Source organism: Genypterus blacodes, unplaced genomic scaffold (assembly GCF_046128005.1).
Source record: "Genypterus blacodes isolate CSIRO-AG114 ecotype Tasmania unplaced genomic scaffold, CSIRO-AGI_Gbla_v1 ptg000214l_1, whole genome shotgun sequence".
NCBI classification, from domain to species: Eukaryota; Metazoa; Chordata; class Actinopteri; order Ophidiiformes; family Ophidiidae; genus Genypterus; species Genypterus blacodes.
Window position 1 is genome coordinate 1,255,149 of NW_027467013.1, and position 15,253 is coordinate 1,270,401.

Consider the following 15,253-nt stretch of genomic DNA (forward strand, 5'->3'; position numbering starts at 1 on the left):
AATAATAATAATAATAAAAGGAAAAGAAAAGCCCGCGTGCCTGAAAGCTCCAATTTATGCTTTCTTTTTTTAGCAGGAGTGAACTTTATTATTTTTTAGGGCTTTTTTTTGTGTGGATTTTTTTTGTGACCTTCAAGGAGGCGAAACTAGTCATGATGTCGGACTAACGGTTACATATGAGCCTGTGAGAGATAAGGAGGGAATGTAGTGAAAATAGATGAAGAGGAAGAGGAAGGCAACGTGGCTGAAGAGGCCTGTGGAGGAAGAGAGACGATCGTTGCCAGGTGAACGTCGTAACGTCGTCATATTTAGAAACGGGATCAAAATAATGGAAAACATATTGATTTGATTCCTGTTTTAACACAAAAGCAGTGGAATTTTAACTCATATTTAATGAACTTATTTTGAATATTTTATCAAACTTTCTTGCTTTAATTTCTGTAAATGTAATATTCACTCGAGGTTACACAATAAATCCACCCAGTATTACTGAAACTTACCCTGCATTAACTCTTTCTTCTTTCTTTCGTAAAAAATAAAGAATCGCAGAAGAAACGTGTTTGCAGCAATAATTTAGAAAATATTTTATTCTCGCTTTTCCTTCTTATGTGAAGCACAAACACTCAGGTGTGTATATATCAACACAATTAACCACAGGTATGAGATGACGAACAGATACAAAACCAGATCATTGGACGCTATTTATTCCAAGATACACATGCTACAAACATGCAGTCAATTCACAGATAAGGTTTGTCGCCATAGAAACATTTTCACTATTGAGGCTTATTTGCTCTCAACAACATTTTTCTGCACTATACACGACAACAAGTTGGATAAGAGAAACAGAATAAGCATCTCATCTCATCAGACACAATCAAATACCAAATGTCTACTGGCAAAGGGAGAAATGGACTAGTCCAATAATTTAAGACCTAAGTGGTACCCTGTGATGGACTCAGACAAAGACACGACGCCATGATGATGAAGAGGAAGGAGGAAGAAGGAGGAAGAAGGAGGAAGGCGAAACAGTCACAGTTTGGCTGTAATCTGGAGGTCCAACGTCCAACGCCGCTGTGGCATTAAACTGAACTGAGAGGAAGAGGAAGATGAGGATGAAGAGCACCGTGACCCTCGCCGTGGAGCTCAGGAGAAGGTGAGGTTCGAAGTGAGTTCCCGGATGCGGTTCTCCCTGTTCATCTTCTTCAGCTTCATCCTGCGGTTCTGGAACCAGATCTTGACCTGCCTGTCTGTCAGGTCGACGCTCCGGCTGATCTCTAGGCGGCGCTCTCGGGTCAGGTACATGTTGAAGAGGAACTCCTTCTCCAGCTCCAGGGTCTGGTACTTGGTGTAAGGGCAGCGCTTCTTCCTGCCGCTCTTCGCCGTCAGCCAGTTGCTCGTCGGGGCGTCGCTCTTGCAGTCTGCGGGAGATGGAACAACGGGAGAGAGGGGAGACTCGGTGAACTCGCCTCACCTGCTGCTCTGGATCTCACCTCTGGGAAATAAGGCGGAATATAGGCTGAGGGAAGCTCTGCCCCGGACACACGGGGCGTTATTAAGCAACCATAGGCCGCCACTAATAAAAGAAACATTAAATGAAGCCCCAGCTGGTTCACATGCACTCCAGGATTCAACATCCAGCTCAAATATTACTGCTTTTTTTGAGACATTTCTTGGGAATAAAAATAATCAAAATGTAAATGATCCTCTATATTACTCCTGTTTGCAATTTAAAAATGAATCCCAAACACACATGTCGAGTCAAACACAATTTCCAACATTACACAAAACTTCCTATGAGTATTTTTGCAATATTTAAAATGTGGATTTATGCATAAAATAAAAAACATAGAAAAAATAACCAAACTAGCTCAGCAGTGTTGCACAATGCACGTTCTATAGAAATAGTTTTAGCCATGTTTGCATTTTAAATACATGCAGAAACTACAGAAACACACAATATAGAATTCTCACTCTTTCATCCACAGTGATGCAATAACAAATCTATTCTTTCTGATGCATGCAAGGATATTTCTGCAATGTTTGCATTTGATATTTAAACCAAAACGACCACAACATTACAAGCAACAACACAAACACACACACACACACTGGCTGCAGCTTCGTGCATTAAGTTGTGTCCACTTCATGCAGTTGGACTCCATGCAAAACGTGTTAACATAAAGCAGCAGGGAATTAAGATAATTGTAGGAAAATAAAGTGATTGAATAAATTAAATCTGTAAGTGAGAGGAGTGTGTGTGTGTGAGTGTGTGTGTGCGTGTGTGTGTGTGTGAGAGAGTGTGTGTGTGTGTTGCATGGTAAAAAGCATTCTGCGTTGCCCATTACTGCAACCTGAGAAAGCCTCTCATTAAACATTACGACTTTCGGGCTTGTTTGTGTTTTATACGGGCTTTTATGGTGCCGGAGCCCTCTGTCTCTCTCTGTCTGTCTCTGTCTCTCTGTCTCTGCCTGTCCCTCGCTGCGTTCAGACCCACCTATGCCGTCCTTGTGCAGCTGCTCCGGGCTGGACGCGGGCGCCTCGGTCGGGCAGGCGGCTCTCTCCTCCGAGCCCGACTGGGGATCCGGGCTGTCGGCGGCGGGGTGCTGCTGCTGCTGCTGCTGCTGCTGCTGCTGCTGCTGCTGCTGCTGCTGCTGCTCCGGCGGCGGCGGCGTCCTCGGGCCGTCGGGGTGTAGCAGGAGCTCCTCGCTGCTCTTTTTCTCCAAATCGGCGAAAGTGCTGGATGAAGACGTGGTGTGAGATTTGGGTGTGAGCCGGCTGAGCTGCGCCAGCGTGGGGTTCGGACTCGGCGCCTCCTGGTTGTAGCTCTCCTGGTGCTTCCCACCTCCCGCGTAAGTTTGGCTCAGTCTGAAGTAACCCGGGACTGGGATCTCTGGACCGTCGCCCGGACACGACTCGGGGACAATGTTGGGGTACGCGGGGACGTCAGAGGAGCTGACTTTGTGGACTCTCTTGTCTGAGTACATGCAGCAGTTACTCTCCTCCTTTATGTTCTGTGAGAATGTACAGTTTGACATCTGACCGGGCGCCTCTATTCTGCAGCCCCGGCTCGGATCAGTCCAGTTATCTATCTGAGGTATGTACGGGTGGACGTTCATGCCCATGTTTTGGTGGTTGACCTCCCCTCTTTTGCCGAAAGACGGCAGGAGTCCACAGGTTTGCATTCCGTAAGTTCCCATATCAGCGGCGGACGGCATGTACATGTTGCTGCCGGAGTAAAAGCTGTCCGTCCTGCACGCACCTATCAAGGAATCCACCAGGAACGTGTTTGCCGCAGGAGAGCTGCTGGGGAAGGAGGACATTTTTGGGGGGTTTAAGTTCTATGGAGGAGGGAGATGTCCTGTGTAAGCTGACATATCTGTAGGAAAAACAATCTCCGTCTAAGTCAGGATGCCTGCAGACCACATGACAAGCCCACCAATGAGGATTGAAAATGGCCTTGAGACGCAGCCTCCTCTGCCTGCACACACACACTCACACACACACACACACACACACACACACACAGAGTGCTAGACGGATGCTAGACGTGGTCAACAGCGACACCTACAACGCGGACTTGAAATTGGTTTGCAGGCAATGAGCTCACAGTTGGACAAAAAGTGAGACAATCAAAGCAAAAAAAAAAAAAGACATTAAGGACATCCGGGATATTAGGCTGCAGGTTTTTTTTTATTTTTTAGCCAGGAGTGTTTTCAAGAAGCAGAACTCAAGGGAGTAAACGTGTCTGTGAGAGAGACACGAATATGTGCGTTTGTGTGTGTGTGTGTGTGTGTGTGTGTGTGTGTGTGTGTGTGTGTGTGTGTGTGTGTGTGTGTGTCCTATAAGGCTCATATAGGCGACAACTGCAGAAAATAGTAACCAGCATGAATGAATGTAATGACCTTCTATACGAGCCACACACTAACTTTGTAATCATAGATTTTACTACATACTTATATAATATATTCATATTTATAAACACTCAGCTGTTTTATTTTCCAGAATTATTCCTCTGTTTTTGTATTGGAATTTTGCTGAACTCATCTTGATTATCGTAGTTATTATTATGCACACACACACACAACCAGGCACACACACTTCCGTTTCTTGACACTCATTGCCAAATAAGGCACCTGTGTAAAGTAAAATGTGTGTCACGACATGAATCTATATGAGCTATTTAAACTTATATATGTATACTATATGTGCATCAGTCTGTGGAGGCTTTAACGTATAATGCCAAATAAATTCACCTTGAGACAGATACAGAATCATCTTTTATTGTTCGCACAGATCATTAAGCACAATGTCACTGTTTGCATTGAGTCACTGGTGTGTTTTAGATCAAAATGTTGGAATGTAAAGTTTTAAAATGAGACGTGGCTGCCGTGGGCGGGCGGTGCCGTCCACAGCCAGGAGATAGGAGCTCCTCTCCCTCCCTGCAGGGCTCCATCGAGGCTTTCTGCTATATAATGTGCAAATGTGTGCAGAGTGGAGGAAAAAACAGCGTCCCTGCTAATCCTATCAACAAAAACATCCAAATATAAGACGTGAGTGTGACATCAGTGACCGTGATGACGTTACTGTATATCTCCATACAAACAACACCGACAAACAAACAGGAAATGAAGTCATTATCTTTGGTATTTATGCGATAAAGCTTGAAATAATCATACAATTAGTGTGTGAGAGAACGTACAGATAGATTCATCAAATATTTACAAGTATATAAGTAAACATTTGCACACATGCATATCATCTCTACATCCTCTCACGGGATTAACAAAGACTAAAATATCCTCTTTGGATTATGGCAGAAATAACGACATAAAGTACAACAAAACATAGCTCAGTGGCTCTGATGAGGACAGGATCTCCTTTGAAAATCACATTTATTTATGCGTTGAATTGTTCCGATGAATTGTGAAACACTTTGAACGCCTCGTGATGCATGGAAAACAAAATAATATCCTCAAACTCGTATCGTTAACAAATCGTACACGCACAAAAAACGTAAATTCCTGTTCAAGAGGGTAAAATACGAGAATTAAATACTTTAAAGTTTTTTTTTCGTAGGAAGAGCGAGGGCAGCTTGAATAATAATAATAATAATAATAATAATAATAATAATAATAATAACTAGCAGAAAAGTGGGTAATTTAAAGAATACAATGTTGAGTAAAATGAAAGTAATTCCATCAGATTTTAGTGGTTGTGAGCCTGTGTGGCCTTCAGGTCGAGTCTGTACATTCAAGGTTCGGATGGGGTCGACTCTGACTCAGATATTATTTCTCCTTCTTCTTTTTCTTCTTATATTTCTCTTGTCATTTCAGGAAATTCAACATTATATACGTTTATACACAAATGCTGCTTGTAATAGAAAACTACAAACCAGCCATTACAACTGCTCAAAATAAGATTACAAACAGTTTTCTTCTGTAGACACCTCTGCACAGAATGAGACATGTTGTGGGTGATACAGGCCAGCTGGAGCGTTCAGCGGTTAATCAAACATATTTTGGGTGTTATTTTTCATAAATACACTTCATCGTGTGGAGCTATGAGCCGAGTTTGCATTGCACTGAATATGGAAGATATTGAAAGGACACGCTGGGTGATTTTCATGAGCTGCGTTCACGTTCATTCAAGCCCGGCTCACAAAACTGCAAGCCTGCCCTCGTGTGGCCGTGAGGGGAAGTGCAGCGGAGCGCCCCACGCTGCTGGTAATCTCGCCTCACCATGGGCCATGCTGACAAGCCAATTAAACGCTTAATGAAACCCCAGTTTTGTAATGGGCTTTTTGGGAAATAACGGTACGCGTGATTGTTCGTGAATAATATAAACAGCGAACCCCCTGCATCCTTTTTCATAAATGCGCTGAAACTATATAGAGCCGTAATTGCTGCTGTACGAGCTCAGTGAGAAAAAGAAGCATCAGCCGCCGCCATGGAGCTGCTGCATCCTTTCCTCTTTCCTTTGCTTTTCTTTTTTTCCTTTTCTTTCTTTTTTTCTTTATGTTTTCATTGCAACGTTAAAGTAAAATCAATCAGCGTCGAAACAGCTGATTCAACATATTTTGTAAGTATAACAAACCAGATTAGATTATTCTGCCTCCCCTTATTTCACGACGCCTGGTATCCTTTTAGCAAAATAAAAACAAATTGCGTTGAAATGCTGTTACAAAAATAACAACAACAATAACATCCAATTTACTAGCTTTCTTGAACGCTCCTCATATAGCTGCCATACTCTCCCCCTTTTTTTTAAAACACTGGCAGCATTACAAAACACCATAACAGAAACAGAAAACACACGGAATGCGCCCAATTCTCTCCAATTCTCTGGCAACATTTGTGGCCTGGAGCTAAAAACCACAAAGAGAATCCGTCATCTCGGGACACCAAAGTCCAATAGCCCCTATTTAGACATTTACAGCAGCTTTTATTATGCTGTCTAGACGGTTCAAGGTTTAGTAAACAATCCAGTGTGAGGAGCCAAAGGAAATAACGGGACCATATATGCGCCAAATCTCACCTCCTAGCCTCCTATCTTTAAAAAGCAACAACTTCTTTTTGTTGATTTGATTGGGACAAGTTTAGGTGACTAATGTTTATTTCACATCACAACGTACATACATGCGCATTATAATACACAGGGAGCCTATGAGTGCCTTTTTTATTCTATATTTTTTGTACAAATAATTCCATAGCATAGCTTGTACTTTGTTTGAGTATTGGTTGCCAATAACGCAAAAAATATATATGAAAAAAATAAATAAATGATGGCAAATTGCTTCAAAAAGAAAAAGAAAAAATTGCGCTTTGATTATCCAAACGGCAAATCTGAGAGAAGTAAAATAAGATTGTTCAGTTATGCAGAGGAGTCCAGTCATTTGTGTGTGTGTGTGTGTGTGTGTGTGTGTGAGTGTGTGTGTGAGTGTGTGTGTGTGTGTGAGTGTGTGTGTGAGAGTGTTTGTGTGTGAGTGTGTGTGATGCATCAGAATAAAGGGTTCCCGGTGAAATACTGTAAGCGGTCGCGGTTGAGTTTTTTCTCCTTCATCCTTCTGTTCTGAAACCAAATCTTCACCTGCCGATCTGACAGATTTAACATCCGGGACAGCTGGAGGCGCTTCTCCTTGTTTATGTACACGTTGAAGAAAAACTCTCGTTCAAGTTCTCGGATCTGGTATTTGGAGTAAGGACACCGCTTCTTCCTGGACCTGCTGGACGAACCTGTCAAGAAGAAGACGAAGAAGAAGGAGGTGAAGAAGAACAAAAATCACATACATGGTTTTGTCAAATTTGAAATGATATTATTTGGGTTCATTTAAGCTTAAAATCCAGGTTGTTGTCTTTGTTTCTTCAAGACACACACATACACACACACACAGACAGACATACACACACACACACACACACATACACACACATACACACACATACACACACACACACACATTCAACAAATTAGGCTTGGTATAAACTTCTCCACTGATCCTATTTGATTAAACAGGCTTGTGTCCCTATAAGAGCTTCAATCCCCCGCAGCAGCGTTTCCCTCTAATAAAAACACTTCTAATTGACTTCAATCCTCCGCGTTAATGCAGCATCAATGTCAATCAATCCCACTAACGCAGTATCGATACCGCACAGACTTCTCCTTACTTAAGCACTCCCCGCATTGTAAATAGCTTTACAACCATAAAGCAAATATTATAGGGATATAAAAGCTTTTGCATGCTTATAAAGAGGCATATAAACCCAGGCGGCCGCGGCGGTGGACACGGCGAAACCCTCACACACTCTGACACACACACACACACACACACACGCACGTACACACACCATTCCACTCCATTGTCTGAATCACACACCTTTATTAAAGAGGAAACACTCACTCTGTTGGTTGCTCTTATCGCCGCAGTTGGAGGATGAATCCTCGTCGGTGGCCCTGGTCGGTTCCGGTTCGGGGTGTTCTGGTTTGGCCGAGGGGTGATTGTCCCCCTCAGGGTCCCCGGGATCAGCAGCGGCAGAGTCCGTCTTTTGTCTGGGCTGCTCGGGGTTGGATTTGTCCACGCCGGCGGTCTCGAAAAACTGGTCGAAGCCCTGCGGAAGGACCCCGTTCCGGCCCACACCTGCGAGGAAGCCGCACGGCGAGCTGGTGCCCGCGGCGCGGTGGTGTCCGTACAGGGGCTCGTTCTTGAAGATCACGTCCGCCCTGCCGCCGGAGGACTGCATGAAGTCCCGGTGCATGAGCTCGTCCGCCGCGTAGTAGGACGCGTAATTTCCCCGGTAGTGCCATTTGCTGGGGTGATCCAGTCCATAATCCCTGAACGCGACCTCCCGGACAGGTTGGACTTGCGCGATGTTGGACGAATACGGAAAATTGACCTGGCACGTCGTGGTCTGCGGTAAAAAGGAGGAGACTGAGGTAAAATCAGGCGTCGAAACGTAATAAGTGCAGTTCGGCAGATACATATTCGACGCGCAGCTGCGATCATCGTACTCCGTCATATCTCGCTCTCTCTCCCCGGCTCCCCTTTCGTCGCTGCCCGGCCGCGTTCGGTTAAACTTTGTCCATGTGTGGCACCGCGGGCTCGCTGCGCTCAGACCCCGGCGGGGAGAAGAAATCGGAAACGTAGGCAGACCTGCGATTCATCTTGATCGATTCTTGAGGTAATTGCGTCATGTGATCCGGGCAGAGGAATTACCATACATCAATATCAGTCATTAAAAACTGTCCGGAGAAACTCATGTGAGCGCATGCGAGAGCCTCCATTGGCTCGCTGGCTCGCAGGGGAAACTCCTCTCCTGCTCCCCCTGCTCCTCTCTCCGCTCCTCCGGCCCCACAGCTCACGGAACACACATCTGCGAGCCACCGCTGGAATATTTAATTGAAAGCTTTTACAGCAATATAGTCCCCATAATCCCGTATAATACCGAGGGAGGAGGGAGGGAGGGAGGGAGGGAGGAAGGGGGGAGGGAGAAGAGGAGGAATCCTGCATGCATAGGGGGTGAAGAGAGGGGAAAGAGAGAGAGAGAGAAGGGGGGGGGGGGGGGGGGGGGGGGGTATAGCAACAGTTAGGTTAGGAAACATTGAAGTTGACCTCATGCACTTAAAGCAGAACTTGAAGGAGCTGCCAGAGGGGCTGTATAGAGCAGCAGAGCACAGACACGATGTGCTGCCATACATGAGATCTGATCACATACACAAGGAAGGAAACAGTCACACACAAGCACATATACGTCATTATACAACATTTAAGTTACAAGCTGGAGGAACTCGATTCTGACGTTCTAATATCAAACTAGCACAAGTCTGTGTTACCAAACTAAACATGATGGCTGCTTTGGTTTACATTTATGTTATAGATCCAACATCAGACTGGAAACAACACAACAATATCAACGTACAAGTGATGTCCACCAAGAATTCACTGTGTGTTAGGCCTCACACACACACACACTCTGTGAGTCCCAACCACACACACGCTGTGAGGACCCATGTTTTGCTTGTGTGTGAGAATGTTGTATCTTTTTGTTTTTATCGTTCAAAAGAAATCTAAAAAAAGGAGCCTCTATTCGCAGGCAGATCACGCGCTCCATCACGCGTCCTGCAGCAAACAAAACCCCAACAACATTACCGTAAACCCCCGCACGCCGGTCGTAAAGGCAGCTCTCATTTGTGTGCCCGGGCCAGTGCGTGATGGTCAGATAAGTGGCGGGATCTTTACCGCGGAGGGTTTGTAGGTCACAGGCGATGAGCCCGAGGCCCAGTGACTTTACTGTTATTGCTGCAGCGGAATCAAGCTCAGTCTGCCGCCTCAGGCTGTTAACACAAGCGGCCCGTTTAGCTCCCAGGCACCAGAATAACACCAAATACAAGGAATTTACACAGCAAATCTGATCACTCATTTAGAAAATATAGTGCATTTAGAAGCTGAAAACAAACTTTAATCTTCATCTATACGCAACCAACAACTGTGGTGATAATATTGTATTTTATTTCTCATTATTTTGTAAAAAGTGTTAAAGTGTTAAAAAGCGTGCTTTTGTTATACTTCTGTTATGTGGTTATATTTTGTGTTATGACCTGTTGCTCCGTAGCTGCAGTGTGAGTTTGCTTTAGATTGTGTGGTTGTTTTCCCTATTATTATAATTATTATAATTATTATAATTATTATAATTATAATTTTTATTATTATTATTATTATTATTATTATTATTATTATGTGTAGTTGTTGTTGTGTTTTCCTGTTGTGTGTTTTGTGGATTTTTGTTTCTTTGACTCGCTTCTGTCTTTTATTTTAAATACAACCTAACGACCTTCACCCTCAGTTTCATGTTGATCCTCAATTTCACTTCACTGTTTCACATTGAAAATCATTCTATGAGGATTTTAGGAAACAAACTGTGTTGCTGCGCGCGTGTGTTTTTGTTTGTGTGTTTATGTGTGTGTGGGCAGTTTTGTTTTGACGAATACTTCAGTTTGGACAACAGACTTTAGGAGATAAGATCATATAAGATTAAAATTATCTTCTAAAATTGTGTGTGTGAAGTATGTTGGTTTCTGTCCCTGCGCACATTTTAGAAAGCAGCAACACGCACTCACACACACATACAGTCCATATACTAACTTGACCTTAACTTTGTGTTGGCGCCCCCACGATCACGCACAGCGGAGCTGAGCTGAGTGTGTCTGAGGACAGAGGACAACAAGTACACAAACAAGGGGAGGAAACACGACCAGGACTACTAAGGTCAACTAAAACACGAAATAAACATGTTTATAAGGGAAAAGATGAGCAAACCAGGCAGAGCGCGAGGCTAGAACACAACAGGCCACTGGTGTGTGTGTGTGTGTGTGTGTGTGTGTGTGTGTGTGTGTGTGTGTGTGTGTGTGTGTGTGTGTGTGTGTGTGTGTGTGTGTGTGTGCGTGTGTGTGTGTGTGCGTGCGCGTGTGTGTGTGCGTGTGTGTGTGTGTGTCTGTGTCTGTGTATGTGTCTGTGTCTGTGTGTAGTAGCTACTAATGAAAAAAACAGATACAGAATGAATTAAAAAAAAGATTCACTAAATATAAACACTACAAAACTTTGCTGAACTGTCTAGAAATAAAGAATCTAGACACCGAAATTTCTATGATAGAACGTAAAACCTCGAGTTATGAGAGCAGATTTTGAAATGATGTAAAGATGATGACGCCCATTCTATTCTAGTCAATTCTATTCTATCTTATTCTATTCTATTCTATTCTATTCTATTCTATATATCAAGTATATTAGATAAAATATCTGTGATTACTGTTTTGGAGTATTTGACCATCTTTCCTCTCACACACACATCATGTTTGGCTGAATGTAAACACTATATGGCGCTGAAGGGGCTCGTACACGACGCTATACAGCCTCATACACACACACACACACACACACAATATATACACAACAGCACTAAAGCAGGTCTCACTGGTAGAACATCGCCTAATTGCCTTATAGTCGCATCATAACGGGAGACGTGACTGCTTTCTTATTTGGCGTTTGAATTATACACCACACACAGTCACAAACACACACACACCTTGGGCCGCAGAATCCCCTACAAACTCTACATATCCATTCCTCCTCCTCTGCTCTGTCTTTACGGTTAGAGCAGGACTTGGAGCGTGTCTATAGCCCGAGCAAAGGGGCTTCATGCTGGATAAACACAGCAGCAGATGTGCTCAGAGGAGGAAGGTGTGTTTGAATATGGACACGTTTGATAGGTGGTTTCTATAGGATTAATGGTGGAACAGTTGAAAAGACATATAAGCTGCTGTATTCTCTACACTTGGCTGCATGTGGAGGCGAATAAAGGCAATAATCGGCCTCCGTTTGCGCCTATAGGATCAAATCATAAGAGGATTCATTTTGTGTGCATTAAGTAACACAACACTCTTATTCTTCATGTCTCTATACTACACATGCAGCCTGTAAAGCCATCGAAGCGTCTGAGTTTCTTCAGTTTCCCTTAGCAGACGTGTCGATGGAGACATCCGGGCATCTTAATGTATATGAGTGAGTGTGGGATGAAAGGGTGAGAGCTGGACAGGAGCAGTGTGTGAGTGTGTGTGTGTGTGTGTAGTTATATATAGTTTCACAAATGACTCATGAGCCCAAGCATGTGGACACGGTTCACGTATAGATGATCTTTATTTACAATTTGGCTGATTTAAAGGTTGCGTCAACTTTACAAAACCTCTCGTTGTCTCTATGCGTAAAATGTTGCTTTCACGGCCTTTTTTTTTAAACTCTGTAAAATTACTCAAATCGACATTGAAATATGGTTAAATCCGCGTTTATAAAGCATCCATAGTGCGTTTACATTGAAACCAGACAATATATCCACAAGTATTTTTTAAAACAATAACATCTGAATATTCCACAGGCACAAACTTGCGACGAAAACAAAGTGAAAGTAAAAACATTTAAAGCGCTCGACTTTATAGCAAATGCGGCGCAAATCGTTCCGTTACGTCATGCACCGACCTTGAATGTGGATTCGAAACGGAGCAAAAAAAAAGAAAAATCTTTAGAAAACAAACAAATTATTTGACTCGTTCACCATTTAAAATTTTTAAAGATTTTCAGGCATTTAACTGAACTCGCAGTTTAAACAGTTTGGTAATAATATTCATGCAAATAACATCATTTAATACTGATAATTTTTTTTTTTGTTCAATCCATGTAAACATGAACTTGATCTCAAGCTGGTTGATCTTCAAGTCGAACAGAAGGAGGAGGGGGAGGGCGTTATACAAAACACAAAAAAATGTTTACATTCATGTTCCAGTTTAACAGGTCTGAGATTTACAGAAGAAAAATAGAAAAAAACATTATAGATGTGTAATTCCATATAGGCCTGATCTATACTGTTAATGTCAAAGGATAGAGCGCGTCAGACCTTTTCTTCTTCTTCTTCTTCTTCTTCTTCTACATATATAATCCACGTTTGGGTGTGTGCGTGTGTGTGTATGTAGTGTGTGTGTGTGCGTGTGATATAATCTGCAATGCATTTTCATTTGCTTTGATCGTTCTTCAAACTTCTTTCTTGACCGCACAACGAAACAAAAACCTCTAAAGCTTCAACTGGGACAAACACATTAGACACATAGATCCATAAATACTAGATGCAATATAGCACAAAAGCGAAATGACAACACGGAACTGGAAGATTCCTTTGAAAAACACACACAAACTCTCTCTTTCTCTCTCTCTCTCTCTCTCTCTCTCTCTCTCTCTCTCTCTCTCTCTCTCTCTCTCACACACACAAACACACTCTCTCTCTCTTTCCCACACACAACACACTCACACAATAAAGCCCAGCATGTGTTCTGTAGTGACGTGGTCCTGATCGAGTCCCAGCAGAGGCCCGGTCAGTACGCAGAGAAGGCTTGTTCGCGCATCATCAGCCGCTTCTTCTTCATCCTGCGGTTCTGAAACCAGATCTTCACCTGCTGGTCGCTCAGGTCCAGTCTGTCCGACAGCTCCTTGCGCTTCTGTCTGTTGATGAACTCGTTCATCAGAAATTCATTCTCAAGTTCAGCGAGCTGCAGCTTGGAGTAAGGCTTCCTCTTCTTCCTGGTCCGCGTCTGAGACGAGCACCACGGGGCGCCTAGCAGGAGGGAGAGAGAGGGAGAGAGAGAGGGGGAGAGAGACACACAGAGAGGGAGAGAGAGAGGGGTACACAAAGTTGTGTTTTTATAGTTTGGAATTAACACCAAACGTCACCAATAACGTGAAAGTGTGTAAAGGCAGGAAATGTCTTCATGCTGCCCAAGACAAACTAAGGCAGCCAGTAAGCCTTAGTATTTACACGCTGCAGCACCAAATGCGCAGAGAATTAATTACATGAGGTGACAGGAGTGTTACAACACACCTGGTACCGAAGAAATACTGCAGATCACAAGCCACAGGTTACCACGGCAACGGCATTATAGACATATATAGAATATTGATAATACAAACACAGCACACGTACATTCCTGCGGAGAGGCTTCAAACGTAAACACTGTGTCTGCATGTGTGTGTGTATGCGCGTGTGTGTAGTAGAGCAGCTAAATATGTCTGTGGAAGCTACTTAACCGTCAAAGCTCGTCCTGGAACACGTGTTATTCGGTGCCGCCTGGACCGGATTGTGCGCTTGTTTGCTCTCTGCCGGGTCCAGGTCGAGCTGGGCCACAGAGCCGTGAGAGCGACCGTCCAGGCTCGAGTACTCGTATTTGGAGCCCCGGTCTCCGGTGGCCCCGGGCTCCCCGGCGTAGACCTCGGTGTGCCGCGACTCCTCCGCCTTGCGGTTGGCGTCCTGAAAGCACCGCGCCGACTCCTCCGCATGCTGCTTTAGGTGGCCGACCGCCGGGTTTGTGTTCACCGGGTTGGACAGAAACGGCGGACAGTAGCCGCCGAAGGCGCGGCTCTGTGGCGGAGGTGCTGCCGGCGGAGACGTGCACGAACTTGAGGAAGTCCACGGGAGCGTGCACACCTCTCTCCTGTTGTAGGGGAGCTGATGCAGCGGCGGCAGATGGGCTCCATTGCCCCGCAGATTGGAGAAATACAGCGAGTCAGCCGGGGCGAAATTCAGGAGCGAACCAACATAGCCGGGATTTAAAGGATTCCGCTCGCACATCTCCATGGAGCTTTGCCTCGCGCTTCTTCCAAGCCCTTTAGCAACTCATGGAGAATAAAGGGAAGGTAATTGTTGATTTGTTAATACGGCGTCACGTGATATGCAAAACATGTTTTCCGGCCCCGCCCACTCCGCCAGGACTGCAAAGCAAAACATTCACGAGAAGCTTTAACTGCTTGTTGGTGAGGAACCGAGGCTCATTTCATTACATTTAGAGAAATAAATGAGAAATAAAACAATTCTGCTTGATTTTAAAAACCATCGCGTGAAGAAATGAGTCAGAAATCACAGCTGCTGTTTGGAAGCTCGGTGCTGTGACACAAGGTGTGTGTGTGTGTGTGTGTGTGTGTGTGTGTGTGTGTGTGTGTGTGTGTGTGTGTGTGATTGTGTGTGTGTGTGTGTGTGTGTGTGTGTGTGATTGTGTGTGTGTGTGTGCATAGTGTATTTCAGGCTGTACACACACACACACACACACACACACACACACACACACACACACACACACACACACACAATCACACATAGACTGCATAACTGCTTGCACAAGTGGGACACATTTAGACCTGCATTCTAACGTGAAATGCTCCCAA

The 15,253-nt window shown here is 44.2% G+C and overlaps 3 protein-coding genes across 3 annotated transcripts; all 3 read right to left on the reverse strand.

The window, feature by feature from the left end:
- Positions 1-1,146: 1,146 nt before the first annotated feature.
- Positions 1,147-3,323, reverse strand: hoxd10a (homeobox D10a). The gene is made up of 2 exons (XM_076169802.1): positions 2,498-3,323; positions 1,147-1,421 (listed from the first exon to the last, which is right to left on the reverse strand). The coding sequence occupies exons 1-2, from the start codon at positions 3,321-3,323 to the stop codon at positions 1,147-1,149; spliced, it is 1,101 nt and encodes a 366-aa protein (XP_076025917.1).
- Positions 3,324-6,999: 3,676 nt separating this feature from the next.
- Positions 7,000-8,516, reverse strand: hoxd11a (homeobox D11a). Its single transcript, XM_076169803.1, has 2 exons — positions 7,895-8,516; positions 7,000-7,235 (listed from the first exon to the last, which is right to left on the reverse strand). The coding sequence occupies exons 1-2, from the start codon at positions 8,514-8,516 to the stop codon at positions 7,000-7,002; spliced, it is 858 nt and encodes a 285-aa protein (XP_076025918.1).
- A 4,472-nt stretch (positions 8,517-12,988) lies between these two features.
- On the reverse strand, positions 12,989-14,669 carry hoxd12a (homeobox D12a). Its single transcript, XM_076170009.1, has 2 exons — positions 14,123-14,669; positions 12,989-13,652 (listed from the first exon to the last, which is right to left on the reverse strand). The coding sequence occupies exons 1-2, from the start codon at positions 14,667-14,669 to the stop codon at positions 13,414-13,416; spliced, it is 786 nt and encodes a 261-aa protein (XP_076026124.1). The 3' UTR covers positions 12,989-13,413.
- Positions 14,670-15,253: the final 584 nt, after the last annotated feature.

Excerpts from the sequence above, each read along its gene's own strand:
- hoxd11a (XM_076169803.1), bottom strand. The coding sequence starts at position 8,516 with ATGACGGAGTACGATGATCGCAGCTGCGCGTCGAATATGTATCTGCCG. Across the intron at positions 7,236-7,894 it reads GAGCAACCAACAGAGTGAGT|GTTCGTCCAGCAGGTCCAGG; the intron begins GTTTCCTCTTTA and ends TCTTCTTGACAG.
- hoxd12a (XM_076170009.1), bottom strand. The coding sequence starts at position 14,669 with ATGGAGATGTGCGAGCGGAATCCTTTAAATCCCGGCTATGTTGGTTCG. Across the intron at positions 13,653-14,122 it reads TTCCAGGACGAGCTTTGACG|GCGCCCCGTGGTGCTCGTCT; the intron begins GTTAAGTAGCTT and ends CCCTCCTGCTAG.
- hoxd10a (XM_076169802.1), bottom strand. The coding sequence starts at position 3,323 with ATGTCCTCCTTCCCCAGCAGCTCTCCTGCGGCAAACACGTTCCTGGTG. Across the intron at positions 1,422-2,497 it reads GCTGCACAAGGACGGCATAG|ACTGCAAGAGCGACGCCCCG; the intron begins GTGGGTCTGAAC and ends CATCTCCCGCAG.